Source organism: Antennarius striatus, chromosome 21 (assembly GCF_040054535.1).
Source record: "Antennarius striatus isolate MH-2024 chromosome 21, ASM4005453v1, whole genome shotgun sequence".
Lineage (NCBI taxonomy): Eukaryota > Metazoa > Chordata > Actinopteri > Lophiiformes > Antennariidae > Antennarius > Antennarius striatus.
The window spans coordinates 13,340,603-13,366,046 of record NC_090796.1 but is presented as its reverse complement, the minus strand read 5'-3'; the positions used below and the strand labels follow the sequence as shown (position 1 = coordinate 13,366,046).

Genomic DNA, 25,444 nt, shown 5'->3' with positions numbered 1-25,444 from the left:
ATCACTTCCCCTCGGCATTTTTTGTGAATGGAGCTCATTATGCATGCAGCCTCCACGCAGTTCCATTCACAGGCAGCGCTCCCTCCTCTTTTGCAAGGCTGCGTGGATCCCACTCAACTCTGCCTAAATGACCGCAAACGGTTAAAGGATGGATTATAAGATGGACGGATATTTGGACCAGCAAGTGCCTTACACTTTAGCAAATGTACGTATGGATAAACTCGTCTGACAGCTCGGTTTTTGCGTGTTTTTTTTTTTTTTTTTTTTTTTTAACGCGCTCGGCTACCGGGCTTTATCTCTCTCTCTCCACGTAGCGCGTCTGCACGAACTCCGCGCCGGAGAAGGAGCGCAGCGAGCCCGCTAGAAAAATAGTTTTTACCCCGTTTAAAATGAGTAGAAAATCTCCTCCAACTAAAGCACAACCAGGGATGCATTCAGTGACGTTTTTTAGTGGGTTTATTCTGTGAGATACGTTGACTGGAATGCGTGTCAATATGTGAAAGTGGTCACTTTCCTCAGACGCAAACAACGCGTATGTTTTTTTGTGTGTGTTTTTTTTTTTAACTCCACGACTGGGAGATGTTTTCTAATGAACTCTGAGTTCACCTTAAACCACAGTAGACTGTAATTTGTAGCTCATTATCAACTGTTATTATTCTAATCACTACTAATCGTCATTTCTGAGTGTTTTGTCGGTTTAATTTGCATATGGCACACTGAACGTGACGCGCTGTCTGCTTCTCACTTCCACTAACATCTGTGTGTTTTTGCAGAAATCGCATGGGAATGGCCCCCTAAACAGACTGTTGATGGCAGCGAAAAGGAAATACATGGACACAGAATTACCCCCTCAGGAATCTGAAGGTAAAGTAGAGGAAGCTCACATTTTTCCTGTTTATTTTCTTTATTTACTATTTAGTAATTTAATTACTTAGTTATTTAGTTTGTTATTTATTTGCTTGTGGTGCATATTTTCATCGTGGTTTATCTGCAACATGAAGTGTAATTTATTCCATATTAATAATAAAACACCTTTTGTTTTTTACCTTTCCTATTCAGACCTCTTCCAGGATTTAAGCCAACTTCAAGAGACGTGGCTCACAGAAGGTGAGGTTTGCATGCATGCTGTTATTTCCTCCTTTATTTCTACTTTCTGGGATGATGACAGTTATAAGACTCAATCTGAATAGACAACCAAACATGCAAAACTGAAATTTAAATTTTTTTTATTTTTTTTACAAACATCTTAAAACAGCTATTCTGTGTTCTGTCACAATCTATGACAATCATCACACATTTTCCTGTCACAATAACTATATCATTTGTGAAAATTTTTGTTTCTTGCTTTAGCTGAATCTCTTTTTAGAGCTCAAACTGTCTGATGCAACACACATGCTCATAAAGCACACTGAATTATAAAAAAAAAAAAAAAACTCCAGAAGGAACACAGGCGTGACATTATTAGCTTTGAGCATGTCCTATTTTGGCCATGTAGCATGCATGCAAGGCAGCCGGCAGCCAATGCAAACAAACAGGCTATTTGGCTTGTGCCATTCAGAGGCACATAGCAATGAAATGAGGCTCGGTCAAAGGCAATTGTCAGCTACTAGACTTAATAGGCACACTGATGATGTGTGTTCTAATAGACTAATTGCACTGTATGTCAAGAGGCCTGCAGCAACACAAGTCATGAGTCACTGCCTTGTTTTTGATGCCAACCTGGGACACAACAGGGGCAGGAAAAAGGGGGTAAATGTGCTTAAAGTTGCAAGGAAAAATGAGAATTGCACTAGGAGGTGTGAATTCTGTTGTGTTAGTTGCTTTGAAGTGGAGGTTTAAAGGAAAACACCAGTCATTCTTGCCATTTCATGTGGACCTCATCAAGCCCATAATTCCTGCTTAAACCCCCCCCCCCCATTACTCTGCAGGAGAAAAATGTTTTTCTTATTGTTGCTTCATTCGTATGTTTGAGCTTCACTGTGAAGAACATGTAGAGTTTGATACCGATACCAGGAGATGGTTTGAAGTCATCTGCTGAAGGGGGGGGGGGGGGTTCTCTGCTCAGAATCGATCTGAGTTTAAAGCCTGCATGTAGAAGGGATTTTGTGACATCATTAGATTTACACTTGGGAAACCAGTCATGATCCAATATGCAACATTTCCAGGGAAGTAGCTGGTGTTGGAGTTCCAGTGTTTCTATATTCAGAGATTGAAGATTGAAGAGATGCTCCTTTTTCTTAGATATCTTAAACAAAGCTGTTTCAGAAAGGTGACTTAATATTTTGGTTGACTTTGTAAAGTTTCGAATGACTAAAAATAGTACAAGGAGTTTCGGTACTGACTGTGACTCATCCACATTTTGATAATACAGCAGATCAGTTAACTGAGGAAGTGAGACGTTTACAAACGGGCAGATTCTGGAAGCAGTTGTGTCTACTTTAAAACCAGGGATTTAAATAAAGTTTTCATCCTAGCCAGCTGCCTTTTTTTCTTTTTTTTTTTAACAATGCTGTATCCATGCTGGCTTTCTTACCTCTTTTTATTCGGCGTCAAAAACTAGCAAGTTTACTTCACACCAATGTCTCTCACAAAGACACAGGAGGCTGTAAAACTGCAACAGCGGGTGTTGTTTCAAAGTCTGAGCCTATTTGTATTCAAAGATTTGACTGTGAGGGTCCCCATTAAAGGTTCTGTTCAACAAAAAAAGCCCACATTATACCACTTGCCTCTTGGTATATTTTATATTTAGAATAGTTTTATTGACCCAGCTGGGATTGAGGTGTTTAGAATTTCTCCTGTGGTGCTCAAGGCTTTGATAAAATACTCTGAAATAATTTGCATAATGTTATACCAAAGAAATGATGTGTCTGTGAGGAGAAGCTGTTTTTTGGGTGCGATTATGTTGTTTTTCACCAATAAATAAGTGGGCAATTCAGTCTTTGTATTGAGGTGACAGTAAAAGTCACAGCTGAATATCAGAAACTTTTCCAAAAAAACCAGTAACAATCAAAAAAGAATGTCTTCTTGAAAATTTGATGAACTAGCCCTTTAAAAGAATGATTGCATTATATGGTGAAATTTGAATGCTAGCTTATTCTTAAGTCACAAGTAAAAAAAAAATCAAAAAACAAAAAACAGGACCAAAAGATGTAAGTGTAACTTTATCAAAGCTTTATTTAAACCTAAGTACTGGCTTGTTTTCAGCTTCCACAGCTTAGACCTCTCCTTTCCTGTCGCATTAATTAAAGACTTTATCTTGACTGATTGCAGTTGTGAGGGATTCACCAAGATTGTAAAAACTGGTTAGCCGGAGGGAGTTTTTTTTTTTTTTTTTTTTTTTAAGCTATAGGAGAGCGGAAGCAAAAGCGAGACAGAAAGGGTGAAGTGGTGAATGGCAAGAGTTCAGGAGCTTGTCACATCTTGTCTCATTTTGGCCTTTAGGTTAATTTGACTGAGGCTGCTTGGCTCCTCCCAGGATCTCCCACTGCGCAAAAAAAAAAAAAAAAAGTTTTTGAAGGTGCCTGGAAGCATCAGAGAGAACATGCGTCTGTGCTCGTATAAATACACTTTCCTTCTTGTGCTGACTTGCATCTCAAAGCCCCCGATGAGGTGTTCCCGGAAACAAATCAGATACACATGCGAGTGTTCATACACACACACACACACACACACACACACACACACACACACACACACACACACACACACACACACACACACACACACACACACACACAGGAAAGTGCACAGACTCAAACACACACCACGGTTGTGATAATGTGTGATGCTCATCATCTGTGTTTCTTTCCTCTTGTCTCTTTATGAGGTCCAGCGTGTTCTGTTTTGGACATGTTGAAACTAGCCGAGGTGATTGATTGTTGGATCTGCCGAGCTGAATGTCGGTCGCTGCTCTGTCTCATGCAGCAGCTTTATTCCCCCTCTCCTGGGGGCGAAAGATTGAAAAGTTAAAAGGGGGTAATTTTATTATGGTATAGCAAGCCACAGGATGCAGCGTTGCATTAGAAATCAAAGTTGTTTATCTGAACGTGCTCCAAAAACGCCGTCATCCGGTTTCCTCTACAGGAAGGAGGAGTGTGACGGCAAGAAAGTAGATTTGAATTTCTTATTTCCTCTTTTTGTCCTCTGTGTCTCTCACTTGAGTTTTGGGCTGTTGGTTTTTTAGGCTTTGTTGTTTTTGAAACTGTAAATGTTGGATAAAGAGAAAAAGAGAGAGGAGGCTGGGCTGCTGAGTCAGGTTTAGGTCTTCGCATGAGGTTAGAATCACATCCTCTTGATCCAGAGTCAAGGTAAAAGTAACAGATACCTTTACAAGGGAGTCTACAAGTAGTCTATTATGTCCCTCGGTTAAGTTCATGATATTTAATGACACCAATCGGCTTTTCCCTTCCATTTAGTTTGCACCATGACGTAAGTGTAAGCGTTGAGCAGTGGAAACACATTAAAAACTTGCGCAGCTGAGGAGGTGTCGGATTAAAAGGTCGCTAGCCTCGGTTCCACTCTGTGTTTGGGATTCGCATTTTAATTCAAGAGTAGGCAAACAAAATGCTGGCGTCCTGGTGGATCCATGGGAGAATCTGACCTCCTGACCCCCAGTAGGACATCGACAGTCAAAAGATTTGAGCTCATCTAACCTGTCTGTGTGACTCATGGTTCAAGGGACAATCTGGAATTGGAATGTCAAAAACACAAATTCATCACCACGATCTTCCAAACACTTTTTGCTTTTGTTCCTTCTCCTTCTGATTTGAGGTGTTCTTGTTCTCGGTTCCTCATCCGTGCAGCAGATGAAATCCAGACCGCTTTTAGATTGTTAGACAAGAGTCTCCATCACATTGGGACAGACAGACGTAGAATCTGGTTCATCGCTCAGCTTGACAGATCCTCTCACCTGTTCGGCCAGAACAGCCTGTTCAGTCAGTCTGGAAATGGAAAGAAGCCGGTCAATCCTGGTGGTGCAGATTTTGACCGTCTGTGTAAAAAGCAAATTCCAGTAATTAAGTTGCATGTTGCAATTAGGATGACCTGACAGACAGGGTGAGGGGGAATTCTTTACTGATCAAACTACTGTACACCAGCTCTGCTGACTGTTTATTCAGACCAGAACAAATGCCAATCTCATATTTGTCTTTGCCCTCTTGGCCTGGATTTCTCGTGATGGAGAGCGGCATTGTGAAAAAGAACAAATATTGGAAAAACAAGGTTGCGAAGTCAGAAATAAAAGCACTTTGAATTTAAAAAAAAAAGCAAGATTAAAGAATTGTTTCTAAAAACAAGTATTCTATAATGAAATGCAGGATGATTGACGTCAAATGTTGTATTTTTACTTCTGATTGTGTCATTTTGAACATGACGGTTCCCAAAGGAAAAGTTGGATGTTGTGGCCAAAGATTCGGTTGGAATTGGCTGAAAAACTCCAGTTAGATTAAGGACATCTTAACTGCTGCGTGAAGCGGGATTGGCAGGTTAACATCCATGAAGCCATCCAGGACCTCTGTGTTGTTCTCTATCGATCTATAAGTGGGCGAAGTGCTGGCATGCTGCAATAATCATAAAACGAAGGTCATCTGAATGAAGCCTGACACTCGCTCTTATTTCAGAGAACACAATAAAAGAAGGAGGGACATAAGAGATGGGGAAAGATCCGATTTGGGCTAATATACAACGATAATAGTTAAGATTCTGATTCCTTTTGTTTGTCTTCTAATTCCAGCTCAGGTTCCTGACAGTGATGAGCAGTTCGTTCCTGATTTCCATTCTGAGAACTGTGAGTAGTCCATTTTCCTTTTCTGCACCCTGCGTATCCATTGCATATATATGACTTTCTCTTGTCGACAAGCTGATGTATATATGTGTCAAAAAAATTGTCTTTTTTTTTTTTTGCCCTTTGGATTGAACCGAAAGCAGTAAGGCATTGATCCATCCAGACCTGCTCAACCGTATTTCAGATTGTGACTGTTTCCTGCTGATGTAATTCCAGCTACAGTATGAATGTCATGAGAAAGTGAGGATGAAACCAGCGGTCAGATTTGGGCTGTGAAACCACGAGAGGCTTAGGTGGGGATAGTGTAACCCGCTGATGTTACAGTAATCTCTCCAGCAGACGGTGCAGAAACAGGAGGCCTAATGAGGCCGGTCATCACGAGGTGAAATTTGGATGCTGCTATGAAGCGCTGCCATCCAATCCATTTGCATGCCTTTGAAAAGTTGAATGGGTACAACCCAGGAAACCGGTAAAAAAAATTATTCAGAGCTCAGGTACAAAGATGGCCCTTTGTGCACATCGGAAGGTGTAAAATGGAAAAGCAAATTCTGGGTAGTTATTTGAATGACTTTCCCTTTCTTGTGTGTCGTAACAATGGCAATTCAGGATGTGAGTGGGGGTATGTGTCGCTCTACAAACAGTTTTTTTTTTTTTTCTGTGTTCCATTCAACACACTGTTGAATGGGACACGGAAAAAAGGAATACCCGGAAATACATTCAGAAAAATCTGATCCTCGGAGTAAATTTGACAGCTTTTATTCCCAATCAGACGGACTTCCTCTCGTCGAAACACCCTTTCGTCTTTCGTATGTAAACACCTTAGGATTTAAGCAGCGCCGAGTCGCAACCGCTCTTCCCCTTGGTGACACATGCCCTGTGCAACATTGTCGCTCCGCGTCGACCAACAATACCGAGGAGGAAGCGCAGATGAACCCCAGGGCACGCAGAGGCCATGTCTACTTAACCCCCTTGACCTGTCAGCCAATCAGCTGTCAGGCCTCCGCTAACGGTTGACCAGGATATGATTTGCGGGGTCACGGGGGGGGGGGGCCCTCCGGTTTGACAGGCAGCTCATGTATACTCTGCAGAGACGCTCCGGCGTTGACAGACAGTGTCCCTGCTGGTCACCTTTAACAGCCAGAGTCCCGTTCAGATCGTCTCCATTCAGCTTTTTGGCTCCTGAAAAATTCAAGCTGACAAGCGACTATAAATATATTCATCTTTGCGTTCGCTCCAAATTCAGTTCGCGCTCTATTAAAAGCATACAAAGGCAGATCTTTTCCCATACTTTAACTAAAGGTGTGCTCATTGTCTGGGGCACTTCTAAAAACATGTGACTCACCTGTTTTGGAAACTCAAGTGCATAAAAAAAAAAAAAAGAGCATAAAAGCAGAGCTCTAATCCCATGTGACCTGAATATAATTGAGACTTGCGTTGAAAACATAGGCCTGGTAAAATTAAACAGTGTTGTTGACTGAGTCAGGTTGTTACCTGTAATGGGTGTGGTGTTGAGGGGGGGGTTGGACTGCAAAAAAAAAAAAAAAGAAAAAGAAAAAGGAAGCCAGTGTTACAGCAAAGAGAGATGCAAAACAACTGGGACATGTTGGAATGCTAGATTGGGGGGGGGGGAGGGAGGAGGAAGAGGGGGAGGAAGAGAGGGAGTGGGGGCGAGGGGAGGGCAAAGGAGAGATTGTGCAATACCTGCACATCTGGTAAATCTATCTCATCTGGTCCATTCTCCCTCAGTTCACAGCTAACAAGCGCGCCTCTGTAGGCGCGCCGCCATTGAACGAAGGTTATCCAAACACGCAACTTTTATGTACTCGCTGACCCACGTTGTGCGCGCGGATTTGCGTGCGTGTGCGTGTTGTTCAAGGGTAATTGAGCAATTGGTGATAATTATCATAGTTTTTAAAAAAAAAATTATTATTATTTTTTTAATTCCGTGTCTCAAACGAAAGGTTTTGATTTCATGCTCACGGAGAGAGGAGGATTACCGAAAGCGCCTTCATGGAGGAGTAGGAGGTTGTTGTTGTTTTTTTTGTCTGGGGGCAGAACTCACGGGGGTGTCAGTCGAACGTATAGCTTTCTGAACTTCATTAAAATAGCTTCCAACATGTCACTTCTTTTCCTTTCTAGTGTTAAAAAGCACCGACGGGCCTCGACGGGCGCGTCCGCGCAGACGCGTCCCCTGCGCGCAAAACTCGTTCTTCTTTGTCCAACTATGTTGTTTACACTTGAACTGCTCGAGAGATTTGACCCATTCATAAATTTTCTTCCCTGCGTGCGTAAGAGGAAGTGTGCCTCGCCCTCCCCCCCTCCCTCTCCTCTCTCTCTCTGTCTTTCTCTCCCCCCCCCAGTCCTCCAAGACTCTCTCCTTCAGTCTTCATTCATAAAAAAGCACTACAGTACTATAGACCCCCCCAACCTTCCCTTCTTTTCCAAGTGGATACTCTAAACCCCTCCCTCCCTTCCTGTGTCTGTACAAACTAAGTTGAATTTAAAAATTCGGACCCCCCCCCTTCACCCCTTTTTCCCCCCCTTTTCTCTCGACCACTCTCTGCCTCTCTCTGCGTTCATATTGAGTGTTCCAAGATGTACGCTAATCCAGCGATTCCAGAGCTGTGTGGGACGATTGTTTAGCCCCCCCCCCCACCCCTTTTTTTTTTGTCTTGCAGTAATTATGTAGGAAGTTGCGGCTATAGAATGCCGTTACAGTGCTTTTACAGAAGTTACACAAAAGGGAAAAAAACAAGAAAAGAAGGGAGGAGGTAGAGAAGTGAAGGGGATATACTAACTCTTTTGGTCAAATCTGGATCAGCTTCTTGATTTTACAAACTTTTACAAGCCTCATTTCAATCTATTGTTAAACATCACATCACAGAGACTTATTTTCATGCTGTCTGTGCAACAAGTTAGTTTTATGATTCCTACACTAAAGAAAAAAGCCACATTCATTCAATCTGGATTCATTTGGTCTTGTGAAAAATGTTGGTCAGAGTTTTGTAAAATAAATAAAAAAATTTTTTTAAAAATCCAAGAAAAATCTGAAAAATTTAAAATTATGACTCACTAGTTTAAAACATTCATTCATTCAATGCTAATTAATTTGAAGAGAAATGAGAGATGCGCATTAAAACACACACAAAAACAAGCAGCGACAAGCAAAAGAAGATTCCAGTCATTCATCTCTGTGTGTGTCTGTTCTGCTTTGTCATGAATTCACAGCCTTTTTCTTTGTTTGGGCTGTTTTCCTGGATCAGAACTGAACCCAATCGGGCCCTATTTGGAGCATGGGGGCTCTGTTTGAGCCCCCACCCCCTCCCCTCCCAACCCTAGTAGAGAAACATGGAGCTCTGTGTTCTCCACTTTCCAAAATACAGCTGCTACGCAACAAAGTGCGCAAAAACAGCAAGTGCTTGCCACATATGCGGGAATATCGCCCCCCCCTACACCACCACCCCCACCCCGGGAGGTTTTGTTGTTGTTGTGTTTTGTTTGGCTCACAATTAAAACTGTTTTTCTACTCCTTGAGCAGATGATTCCTCCTGACAGCCTCTCATCCACTTACTCATGCGAACATATAAACACGCGTCGGCTCGTGAACATGCTACACACACACACACACACACACACACACACACACACACACACACACACACACACACACACACACACACACACACACACACACAGACACACACACACACACACACACACACACACACACAGACACACACACACAAAGTTTGGCCCTGCAGTTTTATGAATGGGCTGGTTGTGAAAGACTGGCTGAGGCAGCACATTCAGGGGAGGGGAGTGAACTTTCATTCATGACTTTGGGGGGGGGGGGGGGGGGGACGTTACTCCACAGCTAACAACACCTATGAGAGGAAAAGCTTCAAATTCTGTCAGCCTTCATTTATCCTCATTTTTCATAATTGTCAGGTCATGGAAACGGACATTTTTTACACTGCAAAAATGTATGGTTTTATTTTTAGTTCCTTTTGCAAGCAAAACATTAAATCCTAGAGACTTTTGGTTCAATTTGTACTCAGGTTTTAGTTTTAAAAAAGCCCAGATTTAAAGGTAGCTCACAATAGAGACATATTTACCGAATCAAATCCAATAAAATTGGGGTTTGTAAAAGCCGAGCTTATTGGGTAAAAGGCATTTAACAGCTTCCAGTGGTGAAGTAAAAGCTGCGCCTCTACGTGTTGATTCAGAACAGCCCTGTGTCAAAGTAGGGGGGTGGGGTGGGGGCACAGCCCGGGTGTCAGCAGCATAGCTTTGTGAATGGTGTGTTTTATTATGGAAGAGCTAGGGGAGGTGTGTTTGTGTGTGCGCGCGTGTGCATGTGTGAAATGCTTGCATGATTTTTTTGAAGCAATCTGGAAAAATTGCATCGAAAGATGTCGGCATGCTTTTAAAGAGTGCTTTTAAGTTTCTTTACCCCAAACACCTTTTCATTGTTGGAATCAGGGGTCTACTTTTAAAAAGTTTTTCTTTTTTATTTTCTAAAATAAAACATTCGACAGAGACGGCTTCTACAGGCAGCAACTTGCCAGGTGAGCGACACATGGGCCAGGTTGTTACTGCTGATTAGATCGAATTCATGTGTCCAGATATCACAAATCTACTTGAATGTGTTACTATGGCAACAAAGAGGGTATCAATAATGTCATGGTTTGGTTTTCCAACATGGAATCCTGAGGAAGAGAGGTGAACACAGCTCACAGGTCGAACAGGGATGCATTTGAAGAAATCCTTTTTAAATACCTCTAAATCACAAAATAATTACATTTCATTTGTTTTGTTTACAGTTTAATTGTGTTTTTCCCTTTATTTACCTCGATGAGTAGTTTTATCAATGCCATGTGACTTAAAATCGCGCTCAGTGGACGGATGTGGCTGAGGAGGGTGGGCCCCGCAGGAACCTGCTGACACAGACCGATAGGTGTGTGGAGTCCGCTGAGAGCCGCCGAATGACCGCATCGATCCGGGAGAGGAGATGGAGGGGGCTGATAGATGCCTTGATAAAAGATAAAGCGCAGATAAATCAGCGTGGAGGCAGATAGGGGAGGGAAAGGGGGTGGGGGGTCAAATGCGCTGGGAAGCATCACAATCAAGGTCCGGGTGGGGTTGGGAGAGGAGCTGTGGATGTGGCACGTTTGCTGATAACTTCAAGTCAGGTGTGCCATTCGGTGTGTGTGTGTGTGTGTCGGGGGGGTTGGGCGGCGGCGGGGGGGTATTATCTCCCTTTGATAAGGTAGATGTTACCTACAAACAGATGCTTCATAGGCGCCCCCTCCCTCACATCCACACCCTGGCGGCCAGTGGAAGTTCATTATATCATTTGAGTAACAGCGTGGGGGTGGATCGATCACTACATTAAACATTAAGAGGGGACAGCTATATTGGGGGCTGAGGGATTGAGAGTGAGGATTCAATATTGTGGCAGATTAATTACATCTACCCCTCGCCTGCGTGGGGGCCGTCTCTCTCGCTGCTCATGTCCCGGGACAGGACTGTATTGTACGGGGTCCACTAAAAAGAGAGATTTACGGCTGGTCAATGGCCATTTATAAAAAGCCAACTCTGCACAATTGAAAGTGAAGTGGACAATAGGGAAAATACGAGATGTCAGAACATTTACAGATTAAAATCGGGATCCCTCGATGCCACCAAGACCACAGAAATATGAAGCTTATTATTACGCTTAGAGGTTTGTGTTGGAAATTTTGCCTTCCTGGTCAGGCTGAACATCCATCTCTAGGCGCAGCGCAATTATCTTCAGCCCTCTAACCAGAGGAAATTGGGATTCTCCATGGTTGATATCCCATACCGATGCTGACTGATAATATGGTCATTGAGAAGATTCAAATTCAACAGAGCAGGACTGGTTGTGAGAACGTTCCCATCACCGCAGACAAATCCTGTGACCCGTTTGAGACTTGACAAAAGGGAAGCGAAACCTTGGTGATTGCAAAAAATGTACTCTGCTGTGGCTTTTTTTTTTTTTTTTTTTTTCCACGACAGATACACATCCTGTTCGCCAACGCAAACATGATGCATATAGGGGGGGAAAAAGATGTTTCTAATTGGTAAAAAAAAAAAATTGAAAAAAAACGTGTGTAATTTGGGAGAACAGGAACCGCAGGGATGTCCTGGCAAACATCCGTCTCACTGATACCGCTGCGCGTTCCATCAATCGCGTTAGGCTTGTTTGGCAGGCATCTGACAACCATTCTTTAAATATTCAAGGAGCCTGAACCATTATCAGATGAGGGCGATCTGTAAATCAGATAGAGCAAACACTAATGGATCCAACACTCCTGAGCTCCCTGAGCAGACAGATAGCCCACAGCTGAGCCACTCACAGGCCCGTTGGCTCTGAGATGAAGATGAGTTTATCTGTGCTGGCCAGGCTGCTCTTTGCCCTCTCTGTCTTTCTTTTCTCTCTCTTCTCTTCTTCTGCATCATCCCGATTGTTCAGTGACCTGAGAGGCGCACACACACACACACACACAACACACACACACACACATGTTCAGCACATGTTTCCATTCGCCAGTGGAATGACTGGATACGATCTGCGGTCGAAACAGCCTGCGTGGTATCATACCAACTCGACTCTCATTCCTCTCTCTGTTCTCTTTCTCTCTCTCTCTCTCTCTCTCTCTCTCTCTCTCTCTCTCTCTCTCTCTCTCTCTCTCTCTCGTGCTCAGAATTTTTCCACAGAACAACAATAACCTAGAAAGTCAAAACAAAATAAACACATTTAATTTAAGTGGAATGAAGTGCAGCGTCTGACTGGTTGAGGTTTGTCGTTTCACGTAAGAGAAAACAGAAACAGAAACAATTAGAATCGCGTGTATACAACTATGTGACTGAATGAGCTGAGAATGTAATCTGATTACTGTGCTGTCACTGATGCGTAAGTGCAGCGTCAAAGCACAGAAAACTTTACAAGTGCTGATTTTTTTTAATTGATCTGATTAAAACAGACTAAAGTAGGACAAGTGAATTATACAGAATATATCTTTCATAAAAACAGGTTTATCATCTTAAAAATCACTCATTCGTGATGTCATAAATGAAAAGATTAACATAATATTAGATTAGTACAGGATAGCGATTACTAGTGGATGATACTTTACATGAATATTCAGAACATACGTGATGCAACTGTTGTTGCCTGAAAAAGAAAAAAAACCCAGAAAACATCCAATGTTGGAAAGAGAAAGTAAAATGTTAATAATATTACCCTTAAACTTCAGGATGTGTAACTTCTGATTGTGTACATTCAAATAGCACACTTTACACTACTTGAAATTCACCCTTTCATTACCACAGAGCAATGTTTCCAGCTAATCAGCTAATGACATTTGTGACCCGTGTGAATCAATAACTTCCTTTTTAACCTTTAAAACCGCTGCGGAATAAAGGCATCCTTGTTTGTATTGATCTCTCACCACATAGGGGCAGAGAACAGGTGTAGCCTATCCTGCGTTTCCTGCTTGCCTTTATTGCGCCTGTCTTTTGCAGCACAGCGCGGCCTTCGTCCGCCCCCCACCCCACCCTCACCCCATCCCCGTCACATCGCACAGCCCAGCGCACATCATGTGAGATAAGAACCAGATCACCAGATAGTCCAGAGATGGTTCCTCGAAGAGTGAGATCTGAATCGTATTGGTATGATTGGACCCATTAAGTGTGTGTTTACTTAACGCTCACATGTTCTTCGGTTTAGCGAGATCCAGCCACCCTGTTTGACATTGGGGCTGATGTCCAATGAGTTATAGCGAGAGAAGCTGTCATATGCTACAAACTTCCAGAGGCTTAAGACTTGGCCAAAGCACACGTAAACATCCAGTGTAAGACTTTCCAGATCCACCGGTGTCTCCTTGGAAGCCTTCAGGTTGGATTTCCCTGCACCAGGGCCTTTAATGGTAGGAAAAACTCTGTCTAAAATAAGATTGGGGAGTTCATAGTGAGGTCTCATCAAACTGCTCATCCACATGTGGCGATAAAGGGTTTTTATTGCCGCAAATGAGGCTCTAATTACCCAATTTTTACATTTAGGGGTCCAATGACATGGATCCAAATGTTGAATTTTTGAAACTAGATAAATGAAATGTGTAGTGCATCATCCTAATTCATCAAGCCATTCAATCTCTCAGTCGGCGCTAGTTGTATGTTTAAGGAATCCCATAGTGTCTCCTGATATGTTCACACTACATTGCAGCTGAGGGGCCCATTGTGTAGGGAGAGTATGTAGGGAGGTGCCATCCCTGCTCCTGTGATTTGTTTGTGGTGGGCGATGTTGAATGGGACCCCCCATGTAATGATCCCTCCACTTCCTAAAGCACTCAACCATGACCATCACCTTTCACCCTGCATCCTCTCCCTCTAAGGGGTAACATTTACATATGTTAAAAGTCTCCACCCTGGCTTTAGCAGAGGGTCATCTCTACACCCAGCGCTCAGAATGGGGATTGAATTGGATGAGAGTTAAAAAGAATGGAGATGTAGAAAAAGGATTGCAATGAAAAATGAGGATCTACGAGAAAAAGGTGACGTAACGTTGTAGAAAAGACAGAACAGGTCGTACGGTTCCAAAGAAAAGCAGGAAGAGAAAGGAACCTGAAGAACATAACTCTCCCTGGATTCGTTTACAAGACTGCCACAACCTTGTAAACTTACGCTGCAAACGTGGCATCATTTTGATCGGGAGATTTAGCGAAATATGTCAGAGAGAGTTTGCGGAAACCAGAGCTTGTTTTAATGTAAAGACTTGTTCTTGGAAACGCACGTCACGCGTGTCGACAGGGTGGAAATATCTCAACAACTTTTGATCGGTGTATCCTTAAACGCTCGGTTTGGACTCAATGTTAATGATGTGTGCACAGAAAAATAGCGAAAAAGTCAAGCAGGTTCAGTTGTCATGGCTAACATGCAGGACAGGCTCTACGAGCTTTCAGCTATGGATTGCATTGAATGTCAAAATGCCAAGCAAATTCCAGGGTATGTTCTTTCACTTTCCTTAAAACTTCAATCTTTTACTTCTTTTTTTTTTTTTTTAAAAACAAACTCAAGGTTCGGTTTAAAAATTTTTTTTTTTGACTGACAATCTACTTTTAAAACTTCATTCTGTTGTTTTGGGGATTTTTATCTTTAGTTAAATGAAGATCTTGTTTTGTTTCACTAGAAGAAGGGGGCAGGGTATTAATTTCATTGGAAGAGAGGCACCAATCAGAATGCAGGCCAACAAACAAACACAAAAAAGATGATTAATCTTTCAATTTATTGGTATTCCAGAAAAATGACACAAAAATAGCATGCAAACACACACACGCACACACGCACACACACACACACACACACACACACACACACACACACACACACACACACACACACACACACACTACTCCATCCACTGCTGACGCCATTTGAAATGGAACATCCTCATAAATGGAGCCACATCAAGGGCTGTATTCCTGTCAATCGCATTAGTGGCTCTACATGACTGCACTGCTAGTGTGCTCACTATGAGGATTGTTTGCAATTCATGACCATGGCAGAGAAAAAAAAAAGGGTGGGGAGTGGGGAGTGGGGGGGGGGGTCAAGTCAGCAGACAAACACTCGTATTATTAGAGCGGCGGCCGTGTGCCACTCCGTGCACCAGCAGACAAGCTGTCGGGCGACTTAGAGGAGGCTGGAATCACATCGCGTCTGTCTGGGAAATCTGGGTAAATGCTCTCTAATCCTGTTGATCCTCTGCTAAAGCCAACACTTCCTCACCTGCCTGCCATGGGAGAGTGAGAACCAGCCAAAAATAGGAGGGTGAGGATGATGAGCTGCCCTCACCCCACCCCACCCAGAGTTGATGGCAGGACACGGGTCATCATTTTAAATGACTTCCTGCTCTCAGATGAAGTCAAATGAATGATCAGATGAGTCAGAGAAGGAATTTAAGACTCGTTCCGTTAAATCTGACAGACGGAACGTCTAACAGGTCGTCACTGAGTTTCTGTTGATTAATAAGTGAAGTCAACCCAACATTGCGTCACATCTGTTCATATTTGGGGGGTTTTTATTCCAAGAAATCCGCTCTCAGCTCGACTTCTTTCATTTTGAGAACTGTGGGAAAGTCCAGCGCGCCACCGTGACGGCAGATTCTCAAGGCTGTTTGTGGTTTATGTCACTGTAATCTTTTCTGACTTGGTGCTCTCCTGCCATTTTTTCACTTTCTATCTCTCGCCCCGGCGTAGTGGCCTCTCTCAGTCAGCCAGACGTTTGTGTCCCCCCCCCCCACTCCTCCTTTTTTTTGTGAATGGACGACAGTATGTAATTACCCGGGTAGAGTTTTCAGCACAGGCCGCTCCGTCACACACATTCATGGAGCTAGCAGAGTCTGCTAATTCACACACACACATGCACACACAATTGCACACTCTCTCGCTCATGCACACACACATAAATACAGGCCTCCCCAGCTGGAAGTGCACAGCTGCTGCTGTTTACCCTGTCGTGGACCAGAAAAACATCCTGTACAGTTCTCCGGGTGAAAACCTCCCCTCACATAATAAACACAAGCCCTCGGCACAGTTTGAAGCTCCACTTTGGGTGGTTTCTGTGGCCGTGGAGGCACAGGTCCCCTCCAGAAGTCCTGTTTGATGGACAGTTTGTGCAGAAGATCGAGTGGATGCCTTTGGAGGAACATGAAATGGCATCCCGCCCAAAAAACTGATGATGCTAAATATTTTCTCTGAGGGGGAAATGCGGTGCTTTCAGGTTATCGCCATCTGTCCCCTCTTTTTATGTCACCCTCTTGCAAAACGGAACGATTGCAAGCCATATCCAACATCTGGATACCGACAGGAAAGCACGCGGAGCGTATACGTGCTGGTCTGATAGAGGCGTGACATTTACTTTTATCGTTCCACAGACATCTGACTCCGGCCCGTGGAGTTGTTTATCTTTAAACTTGACTTTGACAGAGGAAGTTTTGGCTGCTGTTGTGTCTGGAAGGGTGAAGAAAAGTGGGCGAGGATACTTAAGACTTCCAAACGACTGCTGGAATGCAGTCATGTGTCAGCGTGTGTGTTTTTGTGTGCACATTCTCCTCTGTGTGTGTGTGTGTGTATGTTTATATGCGTCTGTCTGCTTACCCTGTGTTTTACCGCTGACAGTCACTTAAGCATTTTGGCTGGCACGTAAAACAAATTCCTGTGCGGACAGGAGTATTTGCTTTTTGACTTTCAGCTGAACATCCAGTATCGGGGCAGAGCTGACAGGAAATACAGTCCGAGCTCTAAAGTGTGTGTTTGTGTTTCTGTGTGTTTGTCTGCCTGTCGAGCCTCATGTCTGTTCTCTGTTTACTGTCTCTCGTAGCGGTGGCATTTCACAGCCCTCCGGTTACTATTAAGAAGGAACCACAGAGCCCGGGCTCCGACCCCAGCCAGTCCTGTAGCCACAAGCAGAGCTTCAGCTACCCCAGCGGAGAGCAGTGCCTTTACGCTAGGTACCTCCACATTCTCTTAATTATTAAGTATGTTCTGTGGTTGTGGATGTTGTCGGTCTTTAAAGTGCCTCCCCAACCCTTTACGTGCATCAAAGGGCCGGAAAACCTCAATTCCAAAACATAAACCTTCTCCAGACCTTTAAAAATGTGACATGTTAAAGCCCTTATTTAAAGGATTTTCTTATATTTTACTAGGAAACTGGTTCATTCAGGGATTCCTGCATATATTTACTGACATCCTTGTAGTAAAGGGGGCAAAAAAAATGACATCATCATAGTTATCACGTTGACCCAGCGTTGATCAGCTAAAACACACTGACCACATGACTATTAACGCCCCTCCTCCACCCACCATTAGGTCTGCTTAGGTATTGACTGAAAACACAAACTACCCACACCCCCCAACACAGTGCAACACATGCATACAAACATTGCCCTCATCCTGAGTGTATCTGCGTTCTTTGCAGTGCCTATGAGCAGAAAAGGGCTGCAGGAGGAGCCAAGAGCTCCTGCCCGGGGACCCCGATGTCCCCCATGCAGCAGCATTACTCCCCCAAACCTGCCACGGCCGGACGGTCCGACGCTGGCTACTTGAACCCGGCCGCCACCTCCCAGCCACTGCCCAGCAACAGCAGCTACCCCATCAACTCCAGGTGACACCCCAGCAGCAGCAGCAGCAGCAGCTGTGATTGGCTTCTTCACACAAGCATAAAATTTTTATGATGTCAATAAATAGAGCTGTAAATATTTTGTTTCGACTTGGTATGTAAATATATTTTTATTAGGGAGATTCTTCACAATAGAAAATAACCTCTGTGGTGAAGTTTTCCTTTAGATTCTATGATGCAAAATCTGATTTTACTTCATAGTAACTAACATTATTATTTAAGATAGTTAAATCTAAAAATCTAGCAGCTTAAGTAAAAAAAAAAATTGTTTAAATGCAAAGATTTCATTTTACAGTTGTGAAGGTTTTATACAAAGCCTAAGACGCTTGTAAAATGACTGATGTTATTCAACTATCTGCGCAGCTAGTCATGTCAAATCACTGAAGTGAAACCACACCATTGTTATATCTGTTTACCTGCCAGTGCCAACATTAGCAAACATTAAATAATCATGATCAAGAGACACAAAGCTAATATGATCAGCTGGTAACATGATCTGAGTGACAAAACACACTGATTGCTGTGAGTGTAAGGGAATTTTTCATCTGTGATAACAATTTGAGAAAAATATTCTTAGAAATTGCTGGTTTGAGTTCTTTGAAAGTGCTTAAATCATCCTCTAAAAATGTATATGTTGTGATATATTTCATGTAAAATATTCTATATATGTTCAGTAATATGTAAGACATCATAATCTCATCTCACTTCTCAGTTCCAGGTATCAGGGCCCCTCAGGAGACCCCATGGGTCCCCAGTTTCCACCACCAGGGCAGGCTTTTCAGCGCATGCCATCTGCCCCAGCGGGACACGGAGGTGGGGGTGGAGGGACAGCGGGTGGAGGCGGCGGCGGCGGCGGTGGGGGTTATCATCGGCAGCACTCCGACCCCTGCATGCCCTACCTGCAGCAGAGCTTTAAGCAAGAATACATAGACCCGCTGTACGAGCGGGCGGCCCACATGGCGGGGTCAGGCCACGGGAATGGGCCGGGTCACGGTCACGGGCCTGGACCTCACCCCCACCCACACCCACACCCGCACTCGCACCCCCACCCACACAGGTTCCCACCAGCCCACATGATGGTGAAGCAGGAGCCCACAGACTACACCTACGACCCCGGTGAGTGACGACATTTAAATATTCGGTGATATAAATGTCCAACTTCCTGAAAGCTTGAGTTAGCATCTTTTAAAATGTGTCCAATCATCCTTCAAAAGCCCACAGGAAAATAAAATAAATTTATCAATTTATTCTGCACTATTGAACCGAGTAACTCAGTCACTAAATGTCCCGAACTAAACACCAGTTTGAAACTGAGAAATAAAACATGTGCACGAGTCAGTCAGACATCAGTTGAATCTAATTTGTGCCTTTCAAATTCAATTTTAGCTTTTGAGGATGTGTGCAAACTACAATATGAGCTTGTCAGCCGAAAACCGCAATCTTAAAAAGAGTAGTGATCTCGAGGGTTATTTGGCATCACGTTGTTCTTCAAAAAAAGTCCCTTTCAAGACAAACCCTGCCCTGTGAGCGAAGAACAAAATGTCCAAAAGGCAAACACAACTTCTTCACTGTACTAGACTCCTACCCAACGCCCTCCCTACCTCCAAAACTCCTCCTTTCAACTCCCTGACACTTTGCAAAGAAAAAAATGTTTTTTTTTCTGCTGCAGCTACACTCCTCCCTCCCTCCTTTCTCCACCTCCTCCACAGAGAGAGAGAGAGAGAGGGAGAGAGAGAGAGAGAGAGAGAGAGAGGCAGAGGCAGAGGAATTTCATTGAGAAAATGGAGGGCACTGGAAAGACTAGAGTCCCCGGTGGAGTGCTCCAGGGTTTCAGGTTGCACCAGCGGCTTACTTTTTCTGCAGGCAGATGAACTCATAATGGAAAAATGAGCGTGGCCGCAGTAACCTGAACCTCTCACTGGCTGGGCTTTGGGAGAGGAGGAGGGGGGGGGGGTGTTGGGGAGGGAGGGGGCACAGGGTGGGGTAGCCAGCTCTCGGGTGCTTCAACAACATGCTCCACTGCTGCAGAGCGCAGGAGGCCAGCTCTCCTTTCAGCCAATCACCATCCAGAACCACAACCACGAACTGTAACACACGCGTCCTGACAATTAAACCAACCAAGTTTTTTTGTTTCACACGATTCCATCCTATCTCTGTGTTTTCTTTATATTTTTTTTTTGATCTCCTGCACAACTTTGAGAAAAGTGGAGGGGGAATAAAATGGAAGAGGATGTTTTCCCTGTGGATGAAAGCAGGGTGGAGGAGGAAGCTGATTTTTAGCGGAGTTTCCTTGGAAGAATCTCTTGATAGGAGTTTGACCGCACATAAAAACATCACTTGATCGCTCTTTTCTAGACAATTTAAAGAGACGCCACCCATCTGGTGAGATAATAAATTCTAGGCGCAAAAAAAAAGGATGTGCAGTTTCATATGCGAGCTGGCATTTAGTCGCTCAATCAACCCTATATTGTTGCGTGAAACCCACAAAATGGGCACGCCACTCTGGACGCGATTAACCCCAGTGCTCTCACACCCAATCCACCCATCGCTCCCCGGTGGGAGCGTTACCGTTTGATGGAAGATGTATTATTTACAGCGTGATCGAGCGCTGCTGCCCGAGAATGGAGGGCTTGATTTCCCCCCCAAATGGCATCTTATCATGGTCACAGCTGCATTCTCCTGAAGTGAGTCACGATCAGAGGCGAACAGTTACACCTCTTCCAGCTTTTTACGCGTTGTCCACACGTAGGATTTAACGCTGCTTTGGATGCGTGCGCCTCTTGTGAGCCAGTCGATGCTGCATCCGGATACAATGCAGACACCGTATACCGTGTTTCTGCCCGGGCACAAGGCCTAAAAATAACACCAGAGACAAGAGAAGTGATATGATAAACGCAGTTTGCCCTTGGAATGATGAGGCTGGATGCACAGAATACCCTCCTCCCAATCAGAAGAAAAAAAAACCCCAACACTCCCTTTCTTTCTGGACCTTTTGACCCAAATTTCTCCAAATACGTCCTTTGATTTCCGCTTGATGGTACTTATTTGGTTAAATCTACCCTCCTGCTCTCATTAGTCTGATTTTCAGCAGTACTTCTGGCATCTCTGTGCTGCGTTTCAAAATCCACTATACAAATAAATTGATTTGACCCACTTTCAGAGCTGTTATTGGCTTAGCAAGCAGTACATCTGGGGTTTGTCACTCGAATTTATGATCAGATTTACCCTTCGGTAATTACTCTTCATCTACCCCTGGAGAGAAATTTCCATTCTGTCACTTTAAATGTTGGCTCATAATAAAAACCTTTTTTTTTTTCTTTTCTTTTTTCGGAAACAAAGATCACAACATTCAAAATCTAATTTTCTGCTTCCGGGCAAACTGGAAACAGTTTCAGAACATGGGTGTATGTTTATCCAATCATCTGGTCTTGTGTTCATCACTGTTAATATTTTGATCTATAGTTCTCTGCTTCCTTCTCAGATGTGCCTGGATGTCCCTCTATGTACCACCACAGCGAGGGCTACCCCAACCCCCAGCACAGCAGTGAAGGTATTTCTGTTCAAGTTCTGCTTCGCTGATGCTCATGGCCAAATTACAGTTGTCACTCAGAATAGGGAATCATCGTGAAAGCTCTGCGGTCATTGGCTAACCGTAGTAGAGTGTCCGTGTTTCCATTGGCTAACCATCGGTGTGTCTGTTTCCATTGGCAGAGACTCCCACTTCACCCCTGCCTCAAGAATCCCTAAATAAACATAACTCCTGGAAAAAGCTCTCTATTACTCCAGCAAAATAAAAACAATCCTTCCCTTCACATTTAATGTTTGTTACAACATTTCTCGTCATTTAAATTATTTTTTGCCTATTATGCTCAGTGCACAAGACCTAAGTGGGTAATGACCTGACAATGAGTTTAGTAGCTCTACCAAAAAGGGAGTAAAGTCTCTTTTAAATAGAAGTCTTTTCTTGGAGCGCTCTAGTCCTAGGGTTGTAAAAGAAGCGTATTGGTTTAACGCAAGTCAGGATCTTATTCAAAGTTTGGCACGGATCCCAAATGGACAACCTAGTCTTGAGATCAAGGCACCTAACACAAGTCTCCCTTTGTCTCCCAGGCTATCTGTTCGAAAACGACTCCCGCGTGGTTCCAGAGAAGTTCGAAGGTGAGCTAGCTGTATACACTGTGCATTCACACACAACCGCCGGTGAGGCATTAGCTGGACGGCAGCAGGTATAGGAGAAGAAGCGCGAGCCACACAATGTTCCTCTCTGATTTCCATACCTGACCTGTCAGGTTCTTTTGTAAGAGCTACAGGATTCTTTGTGAACTCAAAAGCTCCTCCAATGGGTTTTAAGTTCTCCTCACACCACGCAGAGCTACTCTGTCACCATGAGAAAGGAGTGACAGTTTCCCATGGCGTCGGTGATTGACGCTAAAGGAGATGGAGCCCGAGGGCGTCGGCTCTGGTTGAACCAGTGAAGTGTGCGAGTTCTCTAACAAACAACAGCAGTAACCTAGCTGAGCTTCTCGTGTTTCTACATTTGTGTACAACATATCCAGTGACCAGTAAACAACCAGGAAACAAAAACAAATCAGGATCCTCTTACCTGCACATTTCATCCCCCTGTAGTCATTAAAGCCATCACAACTAGCGGGCCTCTATTGTGAGTTCTGGATATTCTAGTCTGGTCTTTCTCCCCAGAATTGACCCCATTTATGTCTCAACCGAACACACTGCTGACATTTTAGCGGTTATATTTGATAAGCCATTGCTAATGACCATTTGATTCAGTTTACGTCAGTGTGCAAACATGAAACATCAAGATTAGACTCACTGGCCTCATTGGAATTGAGATACTTCCCAGCTGTTGTTGGTCAAAATCTCCTTGTTTGTACATGTAATACAAGAACCATTTGAGAGTCTAATTTGATGATTGAACCTTAATGGTCGGATGTAGGTTGATGTGTCGAAAATGTACCAAATATTTAATGAACTCCAGTTGGAATTGAGTCATGTCCTGTCAAAATAGAGCCTTTAGATGTTTGCGATCAAATCCTGGGAAGACGCTGACCTCCAGATTGATTTCTTCTCCTTTAAGGTGAGGTAAAGCAGGAGGTCACTGGTGTTTTCCGCGAGGGCACACCGTACCAGCGCCGTGGCTCTTTGCAGCTCTGGCAGTTCCTGGTGGCCCTGCTGGACGACCCGGGCAATGCTCACTTCATTGCGTGGACTGGACGCGGCATGGAGTTCAAACTGATTGAACCGGAAGAGGTACGTCCGATCCTATCTTTTATTGTAAAAAAAAAATTAAGATGCTAATTAACCCAAGCAAAAAAACAAAACTTCTTGCTCTGTATTTTTGATGAATATGAAGGCCTTATCTACCCACAGTGGAGACGTGTTGATAGGGATCACACGGGAGTTATTCTCCAAATGGATTTATGTTAGCTGGGCTTTAAGGCGCTACCTAGATTAGAGCGATCAGAAGCGAGATCTGGCCACTTTCCTCACAGGTCTATTCTCTGATCCATTCTCCATTAGTCCCCCATTCATTATTCAACACATGAAATGCTGGATTGATAAATGAAGGACAAGCGCTATCACAGAATCATCCAACACCACCCGCCCACGCACCACCACCACCACCACCCCCAGTTCTCTCTCACCTCCTCACATTTCTTTTGCAGAGACATTTCTGCGATGTTTAAGACTAAGCGATTTGATTGGCCGTGTCAGACGGCGTCCATTTAGTCGGACAGGCCTATACTGTGTTTTCCATTATCTTTTTACTGTACATTAAAAATGAATGGGTTAAGAGTTTTTACAGGAGCAATTAGAGCTGAGAGCACACTAAGAGATCAAACGGGGCTGCTGGCTTGATGGCCACTGTGGGATCCAACCTATCTCTTCCTGAGTCATGAATCTCAGTGCCCCCCCCACCCCACACCCTCCGAGCTTTACAGGTTTCTTCCACTATGTCAGATGTTTGTCGACGCAAACATCACCCACTGTTGCGAAATGATTAGACTCACTTTGCCTTTGCGTGTGTTGGGTTGTTGTGAGACTCTCATTTCTATCGGTTGGTGGTCCCTCGTCAGCAGAGGCTTCAGTTTTAGGTTGGGGGGGGGGGGGGGGTATTTCATGGCTTGCTCCCGACAACCAGGCACGACTTCTATTTCACTGTGAACACTGTAGGACTCTGGATGCATTTAAGTGGTAATGGGTTACATAAAAGGGAAGTGAATCCACATGTGGGGACTGGCCCCGGCCCCAGCAGGTTGATGCCGTTTGAACGGAAGAGCAGGAAGGACTTTGTTTTGCCACTGGTGACCCCTAGTGGCCAAAGCGGGAAATCACACAATTGTGCTTTATCATTTTGGAAATAACGACTCTTTTCCTTCATTTGAGGGGTTCTGATATCCAAGCACATCAAAAGCAATAATTTAACCTTAAGAAAAGTTTACTAGAAGTCCAGCTACAGCTATTTCTGTTTTTTAACCAATCTCTCCCATCCTCTCCGTCCTTCATCTCCTTTGCCTCAGGTCGCCAGGCTGTGGGGCATGCAGAAGAACCGTCCAGCCATGAACTATGACAAGCTCAGCCGCTCTCTGCGCTATTACTACGAGAAGGGAATCATGCAGAAGGTAGGAAACACAGCATTTCTTACTACGAATGTGTTCTCATTTTGACAGACGAAGGTCCTCTCTGTGAAGCCGCCTTACCTTCTTGTGTCAGAGGTGTAGGGCAGAATCATCTCTGCACACCTGAAGATAAGAGCTGAATGTGTGTTTTCACTCTCATCCCTACCAGGTGGCGGGGGAGCGCTATGTTTACAAGTTTGTGTGTGAGCCTGAAGCCCTCATCTCGCTGGCCTTCCCCGACAATCAGCGGCCCAGCCTGAAGGCTGAGTTTGAGCGCTATGTCAACGAGGAGGACACGGTGCCCCTGTCCCACCTGGACGAGGGAGTACCCTACACCGCAGAACAAGCCCCCCAAAACATGGGCCCACAGCCCTATTCCAAAGGCTACATGTACTAAAGCCAGCTCCTCCACCCACCCACGCCCATCCCATCCTGTGTCTCTTTTTTCTCCACCTCCAGAAATCTTCCTGTTGTACCGACCCGCCATCAAACACACCCCGAAACCCCACGCACCTCTTGCACATGCCCACCCCATCCACTTGTATATAAGGCTACGGTGTTTTTTGTTTTAAATTAATCTCATTAGGGATTTTTTTTTTGTTTTGTTAAAGAGCTGCATTCCTCTCACAACTGAGGCCTATTCAATCCATAAAACATGACTGTGGTCAAGGAGATTGCTTAATAAATACTCATAATGATACCCAAACTCAGAGTTTCTTGTTATTATTTGCATGTGGGCGTTTTTAAAAACTTTTTCTCTGATGAATTTAAAAAATAATAACTAGCCTGCAGATCCAGATCCTGTCTCTTGTCTTGGCTAAGCTAA

At 44.0% G+C, this 25,444-nt stretch overlaps 2 protein-coding genes across 4 annotated transcripts in view; one reads left to right on the top strand and one right to left on the bottom strand.

Annotated features, from left to right (window-relative positions):
* etv4 (ETS variant transcription factor 4) lies at window positions 1-25,324 on the top strand. Of its 2 annotated transcripts, none has more exons than XM_068305505.1 (12): window positions 1-205; window positions 774-864; window positions 1,060-1,107; window positions 5,732-5,785; window positions 17,183-17,312; window positions 17,780-17,965; window positions 18,693-19,096; window positions 21,462-21,530; window positions 22,091-22,138; window positions 23,076-23,248; window positions 24,520-24,621; window positions 24,788-25,324. In XM_068305505.1, exons 1-12 carry the CDS (start codon window positions 149-151, stop codon window positions 25,013-25,015), a joined length of 1,590 nt encoding a protein of 529 aa, XP_068161606.1. In that variant the 5' UTR covers window positions 1-148; the 3' UTR covers window positions 25,016-25,324. The 2 variants fall into 2 exon arrangements, with proteins under 2 accessions (XP_068161606.1, XP_068161607.1); XM_068305506.1 differs by lacking the exon at window positions 1-205 and adding an exon at window positions 260-532.
* LOC137588419 (ATP-dependent RNA helicase DHX8-like) overlaps window positions 1,342-25,444 on the bottom strand; it is a 31,485-nt gene continuing 7,382 nt past the window's right edge. The window contains exons 24-25 of one of the 2 annotated variants that reach the window (XR_011034056.1): window positions 10,633-10,814; window positions 1,342-4,990 (exon numbers count right to left, since the gene is read on the bottom strand). The gene's annotated coding sequence lies outside the window, so the exon portion shown is untranslated. Of the gene's footprint in view, window positions 4,991-10,131; window positions 10,815-25,444 lie in introns of those variants that run through there. The other variant, XM_068305504.1, reaches the window with a different exon arrangement.